General features: G+C 38.0%; 1 protein-coding gene across 1 annotated transcript; it reads right to left on the bottom strand.

Annotated features, from left to right (window-relative positions):
* Nucleotides 1–4,619: 4,619 nt before the first annotated feature.
* On the bottom strand, nucleotides 4,620–9,934 carry LOC122981326 (bladder cancer associated protein). The gene is made up of 2 exons (XM_044349998.1): nucleotides 9,812–9,934; nucleotides 4,620–5,758 (listed from the first exon to the last, which is right to left on the bottom strand). The coding sequence occupies exon 2, from the start codon at nucleotides 5,502–5,504 to the stop codon at nucleotides 5,241–5,243; it is 264 nt and encodes an 87-aa protein (XP_044205933.1). The 5' UTR covers nucleotides 5,505–5,758; nucleotides 9,812–9,934; the 3' UTR covers nucleotides 4,620–5,240.
* Nucleotides 9,935–11,434: the final 1,500 nt, after the last annotated feature.

The following is an 11,434-nucleotide window of genomic DNA, read 5'->3' as shown; positions in this document are numbered from 1 at the left end:
CCAAAAAAGCAAGAGGTGAGAGAAAAGACGTATGCTTCAGCTTGATTTTAATGTGAGGGTATAAAATTTGAATGATTAATATATTGTACATATAAGTTATATATAAACATGTATGATGTAATAGTGTACCAAAATAAACATATATTGTTTTGGATTTATGTTTACATTTTTTTAAATCAGGACATTTTCTCAGTGTCTCGACATGTTTCAGGTAAATTGGAACCACAGAGATGCAGCCGACAGACGACTTTAAAGTACAGATTAAGACTTTTTAATGATTTATGAACAGACTTCAAATTGATGCCTACACAGTAACCTTTATAATTTGGTCAAATTAGCATCTCTCAATCATTTTCTCTGACAATGGTGAACAATAAAGCTTAATTTAAATATTGTTTAATATGTTTAGGGTGCAAATAGTGGCCTAACAAGGAATTTATTCAAACCAAGCAGCAATGTTGGTGCCTGCTGATGCAGATCATTTAGTTTAATCCACAGTTTAACTTCTATCAATGATGAATTTAAGGTCTATCACAGAATAGAACGACACCCAGGAAACAAACAGCCAGACAGGGAGCTGATACATAATATCAAGTAACATTAGAGATACATTTAAGGTTAAGAAAAACAAGAAATCAGTTTAAAATATTCTTTGAAATATGTCATCAGGGTTGAAAGCAGTAATGAAACTGTGTCCCAAATGACCAAACATGTCACTAAAAAGTAGTTTTGTGTCAAATACAACAAAATGATGAGCCATGATTTATATAAAGAAATATCATACACACTAAATTTCTTCACATAAAGACAGTAAACACCTGGAGGAACTCAATTTTTTTTTTAATTGATGACAAGAACACGATCTCAAGATAAAATTCAACTAAAAACTGTCTAAATATATCTGAATTCACCCAACATCATTCTGCTAAATCATCCAACTGAAGTAAGCAAAACACATTTCTGATCTGAGCAGGACTTTAAGCATGTGTACTTTTATTATTAGCTGTGAGAAAATGTAGAATTTATTCCACATTTTTCTCAGGACAGTCTATGTCTTCAGCTTCAGACACTGAGACTAATGCTGCCCCCTGCTGGCCGCTCCTGTAAACTGAAGGTTGGGAACGGGACCTGACCTGAAGATACTTTCACTGGCCACAGAATCCATTTGGCTTTAGTTAAACTGACCTTTGACCTTTGTCTGACTCAGATATTTAGAGACTGTTTGGGAGGTCAATAAAATGGCATGGGAAGAAGGTACTGACGTTTTTTTTTTTCTTCAGCCTCATTGTACCCATAGTTGCTCAACACAGGTCAGATCTGCTTCATTTTTAAGAAGCGGAATAGTTTCACATCCTCAGTCTCAGTATGGCAACGATAAATATGACGTCTATTAAAACTACAACTGCGATATCTTTGCATCATGGAGAGAAGATACACCTCAAAAACCAGGGATGTCAGAGACAATATGCAGACTTTCTTGTTTAAAGCTTCAACAAATACAATTAATTGTGTAGAAAGATCATTTCCACGCAGTTCGAGAGGTTAATCTCACATCCTAAGAGAATTAAAGCACCTCAGATGTATTTAAAACACAGTGTAGGAATAAATTAATCAATGAATGCATGTTTGCACTGTGCCTGTTGTGTTTCTAATCGATAATAAAAATAAATTTTCATTGTAAAACCATAATCTTATATAAAAATGTATCTGAGTGCCTTGTGTGCAGCATCTTCACTGCAGTTATAATTCATCATAATCTCTTTAATACTCATTCTGAGTGGCTTAAAGCTGTATTTTGTGCAACTAATTAAACCAGTTTCAGATGATTTTAAACTCGTTGAACCACGCCACGCAGACAATGCATAAAAAGTGAAGAACATTACAAAGAAATGAACTTTATCTTGGCTGTTTCTCATAAGGAATAAAAATGCAAGAACAGAAGAGTCGTGTTCGTAAAAAACAAAAAAAACCAAAAACCTGTAAATCAGCTGTTTGTTCTGCGCGGCGGACTGTTTCAGGATGATGAAAAATATATATATCATTTAGGAGGTGAAAGAGGACGTTAAAGTCTGCGGGGAGTATTTGGAGCAGGTTGTTTGCTGTGCTTGCACTTGAGTTGCATCATCTGAGACTCACCTCCAGCTCACGTACCGTCAGTACAGTTTTCCCTTGTTTGTTTCATCCTCCGTCATTTATCTCCTCTTCATCCCTTCACTGATGTCCTGACGCCCCGTTCTTTTTCCAATTATTTCTGTTTAAAGAGATATGTTAAATTAATTAGTGACTTACTATCCAGCTGTAAAACAAACCTTCTGTAATGATTCGAGACGCCTGTTGCATCTCTAATCCTGACTGACATGTTGATCTCTTGGATCGGACCTGATGAGGTGTTTCTTCCAGACTCTCAGCTCTCATCATCATCTACTGGGAAATATTTACTAGCCAAGAGAATTTCTAACTAACAAAGTACTACAAGATGTGAACAAAGCAGGCGAAGAGCTTCTGAAGGTGATACAGACGGCGTGCTTTGGAAAATAGTCTCATTTAATACTTTTGCATGATTTACTTGCGATGTGTTTGTCAGAAGAACTGTTTATTTTCTGCAGGATAATTTAACACAAAAAGGCAAAGATAAGGGTCTGATACTAACAAAAGCTGAAACATAGAAAGTAGAGAGTTCTACCTCCCAACTAAATTTCATTATCAATTAAACTGCCAATTATTTATTATTGATTTAAATGACAGTTTCCCAGAGTCAGAGGTGACATCTCTAGACGTTGTTTTGTCAGTTTTGACAGTTGTCACGTTTAACAAAGAAAATCATTCAATCATTATTCGACAAGCTGAAGAAACCAATTTTTTTTTTTGCAGTTTTGCTTTAAAAAAAAATGACTACAACAATTATATGATTATCAAAAAAGTTGCCAATCAATTTTCTGTCGATCAACTCATTGATTAATCGACTTATCGTTGCTATTCTACACCTGGAGCTACTGCACAGGAACTTAATTTGGATGAAACATAGATTTAGTTCCTGAAAATGATCTTGGTCCCCTGGGGGAAGATCTTATTGAGACTACAGTCGCAATGATTAATCAATTAATTGCTAACTATTAAATTAATCTCCAATTATTTTGATAGATCAATGAACCCTTTAGAGTCATTTTTTAAGAAGAAAATGTCTAAATTCTCTGATTCCAGCTTCTCAAATGTGAATATTTTTATTGTTTCTTTGGTCCTATTATATTTAGTTTGATAATAAACTAAATATATTTAAGTTGAGAACAAAATAAAGACATTTGAGGACATCACCTTGGGCTTTGGGAAACACTGATCGACATTTTTCACCATTTTATAGACTAAACAACTAATTGATTTATCAAGAAAATAACCGACAGATTAATAGATAATGAGAACAGTTCTTAGTTGCAGCCCTGGATGAAACACCTTGAATGAAGGCCTCATCTGACTACAAAAAATGTGTTTCTACAAAACCTTTTAACTAAATCATTTGTCTGATATGATAATGAATGAGACACAGTTAAACACGTTGAGAAGAAAAAACTTTATTTAAATTAAAACCAAAGCAATCATGTAGCAGTGGAGCATGTTCAGCACCGCGACAGGAGGCCACACACACACACACACACACACACACACACACACACACACCAATAGGTACACAGTATAAACACCTTAACCTGCGTCTGACAGCTAAACATAACACTTAAAACAGTGACACACAAGGAAACTTAATGACAGCATCGTCCTTCTGATTACCAATAAACTTCTAATCGTCAGTGAAAAAAGTTTGATTTCTTCAGCCGGCGTTCTGTATTGCTTATTGTTGCTGGAGAATACTGACCGTTTACAGTACGTTACCTTGTGTTTCACCACATTTTACGCTCTTCAGCATGTCATGATCACAAGAGAATACACACCTATCCCTCATAACACACATGGTCTTTCATTCACTCAACACACACACACACACACACTCACACACACATTCAGACTTTTCTACCCTTTGGAAACTTTCAGCATTTTGTTTTAATGAATTAAAATTTTTGTGTGTGACCTTAATGAAAAAAAAAATAAAATAAACTAAAGGCAACCCATGCACAAGAAAAAAAACAAAAAAAACAGCAAAAAACAAACAAAAAAAGTTCAGATCGTGAGTGTGGTGGTGGAGGAGGAGGAGGAGACGAGGAAGACGAGGAGAGGAGGAGGGGAGGGGCAGCGGCAGAGCACAGCGGCGGGTCACATGTTTCTCAGCATTATTACACCTTGTGAGGTGTGTGTGTGTTTATGTGTGTGTGTGTCGATGCGGCGAAGAGAGGGGAGAATTATTCACAGCATAGTTATTGATTGTCCAGTGTCGTGTGTGTGTGTGTGTGTGTGTGTGTGCTCTCCTTGTTGAAGGCAGCAGCGTTATGTGTACGTGTGTGTGTGTGACAGGAAGTTTGGTCACGTCGGACTGTGAGAGGTGGGCGTGTTGCTCCTCGTTTCTATGGAGATGTTCTTTAACACTACCTGGTACACGAAGCTCAGCCGCTGCAGGTCTGAGCGGCGAGCACGGCCACGTCCGAGCTCTGTCTGAGACTTTAAGAGGGGTTATGTGGGGATTTTTGGCAGTTTGAGGTGAGTTTTATTCTAAAAACAGGGTTTTTTTTAGGAGAAGCTGTTGAGAGAAATACTGAAACACAGCGGCCGTTTTCAGTTGACGTCCCAGGTGGTTTATTTATTTATTTATGTATATATATATCGTCTACTTTTCATCCCCTTTTTAAAATGCTGGAATTCAAGTTGCTGAAAATGAAATGTCACACGCCCCTCCTCCTCCTCCCCGGTCCGTAACATTAAAGTAACACGAAACGTCTCCTCCGACCGACGCCGCCTCCCCCTCCTCTCCTCCCACCACCTCAGATTCAAGTCTGTCTGTCTTTACAGCATGGCAGAACAGCCCCCGATAATCCTCGAAAACTGGCTCTCCTCCTCCTCCTCCTCCTCCTCGTCACCGCCTTCAGCCCAGCGCTCTCGGCAGTCTGTCAACACCGCCTCTTCACCGCTCTCCCGCCCCCCAAAAGTGTAGTCCATCCCCTCTTCCAGCATGGCAGTATCATTCTACAGTAATTCCCCAGCAATGCCTCGTCACCCTTCACCACATCTCCTTCCCCGCCCGCCCCAACCTCCTCTTCGATATCGCTCTCTCTCTCTCTCTCTCTCCCTCTTTCTCTCTCCTAGGTCCCGACAATCGCTGGGTCGTGGGCAGCGTCCGGCAGTGAGGCGTCCTGGCAGTGGTAGAGGAAGCAGTTGCCCCAGCAACTGTAGCAGATGAGGAAGAGGGCAGCCAGGAAGACCAAGGCACAGATGGTGCAGGGCTTCCTCTCCAGCAGGAAGCTGAGCAGGTAGAAGCCCATGAACATGGAGTGATTGAACCACAGCGCCGGGTTCAGCGGTTTGGGGATGAGCAGCACGGGGAGGAGCCACTGTAGGCAATACATTGTCTCTTTTTTTTTTTTTTTTTTTTTTTTTTTGTAAAGGACGCCGGCAGAGTCTCTCTGGCTTGTGTTGGATGCTGTGTGTGTGTGTGTGTGTGTGTGTGGGGTTGGTACAGTTCAACCCCGGGTTGTTGGAGGTCTCTGAAGGAGGCCCGTAGCAGGTGGTTGGAGATGTGGGAGAGGCGTCCTATCCCACAGAGCTGGGATGATGCAGGAACAGGTCGAAGAAGCCAGATGTTGCTGTCATCAGGTCATCCCTGGAGACAGCGGAGGACACAGAAGAGAGTCTGAGGATTTCAAATTCTGAACTGTAGTACGGCAACAAGTTAAAGGACAGGTTCACAATTTTTCAAGTGTCTTAAAACAACAGTCAGGTGTCCATATGAACAGTGAACAAGGTTTTCCTTGCTGTAATCATTCCTCCTGTTCATACTGGTTATTAAAAGATCCCCTTCAAATGTGATTTCAATGTCAGTGATGGAGGATAAAATCCACAGTGTGTCCACACAGTCATTTAGTGAGGCTTCAGCAGTCTGAGTTAGTCATATCAAGTGGATATCTGACACATTTACAATCTTTTTAGCATCAAATTCTCCTCTTTGTGTTTCCTCGGACAGTGTTTCCTTGTTGAGCTGCAGGTGGAAGTATAGTAACAAAAAGAGGAACTTTGGCACTAAAAAGACTGTAACATTGAAAGATATCTACTTGATTTGACTGAAGCTTCATATAAGCTTCAGATAAACTTTTAGATACATTTTTGCACAGAAGGAGGACTGTGGATTTTGTCCTCCATCATAAGTGCATTATGAAGGAATCTTCTAATGGTCAGTATGAACAGGAGGAATGATTACAGCAAGAAAAACATGTTTTACTGTTCATTTGGGCTCCTGACTGTTTTAAGACACACTTGAAAAACTGTGAACACGTCCTTCAAGAACTATTAGATATACATACAATAACTAAGTATGACCATCTTTGCATGGACTCTTTATACAGCAATACAGCATGTGGATGAAGATGTTTTTTAAAACAAGCTAAATAATGTTTAACTCTGGTTTCAGATTTGCAAATGTGACAGTAAACTAAATTTCTGGGCTGTTTTGGCCCCAACAATGAATCAAACTATGGAGAAAATAACCACCTGATTAGTTTATAATGACAATTATTTAGTTCATTTAATTTTTTTTTTAATACCTATTAGAGACTTTTGTTGTGTTTGTGCTGACCTTGAGAAGAGGAACAACATTTATTCACTAAATTTACATATATAAAAGAAAATACACTTTTGTATTGAATTTAAATTTAAATCTAAAGCTGCAACAATGAATCAATTAGTTGCCAACTATTTTCATAATTCTCCATTTCATATTTCCTAGTTTCTACAGTAAACTGAGTAACTTTGAGTTTGGGATTTTATGAACCAAACAACCAATCGATTAATCAACAGAATAATTGTCAAACTGATCTATGATGAAAATAATCATTACTTGCAGCCTTATAAAACTCTACACACACACACACACATCATCATCATCATCTTTTAGTACCATGAATAACCTGCAGTTCATGCAAATTCTGAATAAACACTATAATTAGAGCGACTCCTTTTATAGAAGTACAAGCCTGCAGATTTAACGTAGGCGTCACTCTGGTGCATGTAAATATAGTAATACATGTACATTAATAGACTGATAAGAGTCCACCTGACGTGCCAGTTAGCGGTGGTGGAAAATTACCACGTACATTTACACAGATACTGTACTTAAGTACAATTGTGAGGTAATTACTTTGAGTATTTCCATTTTAAGCTACTTTATACTTTCACTCCACTACATTTCAAAGGGAAATATTGTACTTTTAATTGTACTTTCACAGCTTTATTAGTTACTTTTCAGATCAATATTTTATATGTAAAATGTATATCAGTAAAACATGCATAGTTACAGATTCATTAAAACAGTACAAGGTGTTAAAATTACCTCTATCTGACATGTACACATCAATTAATCAGCATTAACACATGTATGATAAACACCCTAAATTGGGCCATTTTGCATTGTAACTTCTTTTAATACTTTAAGTACACTTTGCAGACAATATTTATGATAAACAAATCAAGATTCTTGCATCTTAGATCACTTAAAAACCTAAAATCATTTCTGTCTATTGAGGATTTGGAGACTATAGTACGTGCTTTTATCTCCTCCCGCATTGACTATTGTAGTTGTCTGTATATAGGAATCAGTCAGTCAGCTTTATCTGGCCTGCAGCTGGTTCAAAATGCTGCAGCGAGACTCCTCACTGGAACCAAAAAGAGAGAGACCACATCACTCCTGTACTGGCCTCTCTACACCGGTCACCAGTGAAACGCAGAATTGATTTTAAGAGAGTTTTATTCTTTAAAAAAAAAAAAAAAAAAAAAGCTCTGCATGGACTGGCACCTCCACGTCTTTCCCCTATTCTACCGCCAGACCCCTCAGATTTGCTGACCAATCACTGCTCTTCATTCAACGCTCCCAGTTAAAATCCACGGTACAGTGGAACAGTTTGCCTCTTTATTAGATCCTCCTCCTCAATTGACATTTTTAAAACCCATCTCTCTCTTTTCTTCATTCATTATGAAGACATGAATGGCCACACTCTGTATTTATTTTGTTTATTTTCTCTGTTGAATGCTGTCAGGTTTTTTTTAAATTAAAATCCAATATTTATTAATTTATTCTACACTTTAATTATTATTTTTGGATCCTTATAATGTGTTTTCATTGTAGTTCTAAAGCACTTTAGTCAGCTCTTGTTGTTTTTAAATGTGCTCTATAAATAAATTGACTTGACTCCTTTTACTTAAGACTTTCAATGCAAGACTTTTACATGTAATTGCGTATTTTTTTTCATTACAGTATTACTACTTTTGCTCAAGTAAAAGATCTGAATACTTCTTCCACCACTGCCAGTTAGTCAGGATAATGTGTGAGAGTTTGCATACGTGTAACATTACACAGCAGCTACAGAAAGGATACCATTACGCCACACAATATCACAGTCATGACTAATCAGTGCCACAGCCCAAATTCATTAATGACTTCCCAAAGTAAACATGTAGCCAACTATTCATAAGAGGGTAACTTCCTTATAAAAGGGCCTGAAACACACTGGTAGCCGCTCAGCTAGCCAGCTACGCACTAAGCAAACCTCTTGCTATTAAAACTGATGTTATGATGGTATGACATAATGCTAACGTTAAGTTATCTAACCGGATTTATAGGACTGACTTTGCCTGGATCGGATGAAACATGATGAAAAATGACGTTGTTTCGGTGTCGAAATCCGCATTAAAAGCAGCTCGTCTCAACATGAAAACTGGCTGCGGCTGGTTGAAGGACAAAAGCTGAGTTAGTGTCAGTGACAGCTGCCAGCATCCCCTGACTGCCGTGTGACTAACTGGCCAACACATTCATATTTCTGTATTTAATAACTGACTTCACTAGTGTTAACTAGTTAGTATAGTTTTTGGGTTAAATCGGCAAACATTCAGCTGGACAACCTATCCTCGCTTCGGTACATACCGGTAGTTAACGTGATGTAACGTTACGCTTGGTTGGTTAACTGCTAAATAACTTTACACGGTTTGGTCTTTGACTTAAACATTTAAAGTTACTTGACGTCAAATTAACCAATCTTCCTCCTAGATGACAAGGAACAAATAATATATCTAAAGCTAGCATAATATCCAATGTATGACAGAAAGACAAACCAAACTCCGTTCAAAAATCTACTACTTTAATATTTTGAAGCTTGCAGGTGAAAGGAGATCAACAATAAAACATCACACTGATTGATTTTAAAGTCCTAAGCAGCCGCCGATTACTTTGGTGAACTGTTAATACAACAAACAGGATTAACGATGAAGTAATTTTAGCATTTTTACTGTCTTCACCTCCAATATTCTACCACAAAGATCCATCGCAGTGGGCGGTAACGTTAGCACGCAGCGTGAGAGAGGTCTAAAAGAGGATCATTATGGTGCTGAAATATTTTTACTCAGAAGTAAGAAGGCAGCCTTAACAAAATGTGACAATATTTCAATTAGGGTATACACCGTTTTCTCTAAGTTTACCGTCAGTTTGACATCAATATTTTCCTCATAGACGGAAGAACAGTACTGAGAGCTAACTAGCTACGTTAGCTTGACACACAACAAAAGATTAGGCGGATGTCTTAAGCTACCTAGCTATTAAAGTGACACAGTTTGACACATTTGCAACAGTCGGGGTGTGTGTTTGAGTGAATTGTCAAAAATGTGGACAAACCTGACATCTTTCGGGCTCATTCTCAGCAGAGAGAAACCACCAACATCTGATCTGTCTCAACTACTGACTGCGTACGTAGCAAGCCAGCTAACAAGAATTAGCGTTAGCAAAAAGGACCCCAAGCAGAAAGTTTAGGAGACTGGTGGTCTGCCTGAATACATTTATCTTCTCTTTAGCAGGGTTAAAGGACGTGTTCACAGTTTTTCAACTCGTTTAAAAAACAACAGCCAGGAGCCCAAATGTACAGTGAAACAGGTTTTTCTTGCTGTAATCATTCCTCCTGTTCATACTGACCATTAGAAGATTCCTTCATAATGCACTTACAATGGAAGTGATGGGGGATAAAATCCACAGTCCTCCTTCCGTGCAAAAATGTATTTAAAAGTTTATCTGAAACTAATATGAAGCTTTCGTCTAAATGAGTCAAATCAAGTAGATATCTTTCAACGTTACAATCTTTTTAGTGTCAAAGTCTGTCTTTTTGTTACTATACTTCCACTGCAGCTCAACAGGGAAACACTGTCTGAGGAAACACAAAGAGGGAATTTGATGCTAAAAAGACTGTAAATGTAGCAGATATCCACTTGATATGACTAACTCAGACTGCTGAAGCCTCATATAAGCTTCACATCAACTTTTACATACAGTTTTTGCACAAAATAACTGTGTGGACGAAGTATTTATCACATATTACTTATGTGTAATATACTTATTTATCTTATTATCACCTATGTGCAATAACACACTTGCGCACCAGTGTGCAATATGATGTATATTTGCATATTTTTTTGTCTCTCTTATCTCTCTCTTTCTCCTATCTCTCTCCTTTTTTATAATTGTAAATACTTATTTCATAATCTAATTGGAACTAGAGCTCCAAGAAGCCAAATTTCACTGCCTTCAGTGTTGCCACCCGCTGTGTTGCTGTGCATGTGACAACAAAAGCTATTGAATCTCTTGAATCTTGGACACATTGTGGATTTTGGCCCCCCATCACTTACATTGAACGCACATTTAAAGGTGATCTTTTAATTGCCAGTATGAACAGGAGGATTACACCAGTCTCTGCACTGGCTACCTGTCTGCTTCAAAATTGATTTTAAGATCCTTTTATTGGTTTATAAAGCTCTTAATGGTCTCAGTCCTATCTGTTTATCAGATTTGCTTTTATCCCATAAACCCTCTAGAACCCTTAGGTCTTAATTATCCCTAAAGTCAGAACAAAACCCCACAGTGAGGCATCATTTTATTATTATAGTCCACATCTCTGGAACAACCTTCCTGAAGACCTGAGGGCAGCAGAGAATATTGTTTTTCAAACATTTGTTAATTAGCACTAAAATAACCAAACCAAAGTATTGGATAAAACTTATTTTTGACCAGTTGATGGTGCTAGATGAAAAGTCAGGAAATCAAAGTTATTAATTCATTCTCTGAGGAGCATGGTGTTGCTAGAGGAAAAGTCAGGAGTTTATGTAAGTGAGTCAGACTCATCCCCTCTGGACTATGAATATCTGTAAAAAATAAGTTTTTAATATATTTCAGTCTGAACCAAAGTGGAAGACCTACAAACCCTCAGACACAGACATTACCACCCTGAGGTTAGAATGAAAATGGCCAAGA

This window comes from Thunnus albacares, chromosome 4, assembly GCF_914725855.1.
Source record: "Thunnus albacares chromosome 4, fThuAlb1.1, whole genome shotgun sequence".
Taxonomy (NCBI): Eukaryota; Metazoa; Chordata; class Actinopteri; order Scombriformes; family Scombridae; genus Thunnus; species Thunnus albacares.
Note: the sequence above shows the minus strand (reverse complement) of the source record. Positions and strands in the feature narration are given on the sequence as shown.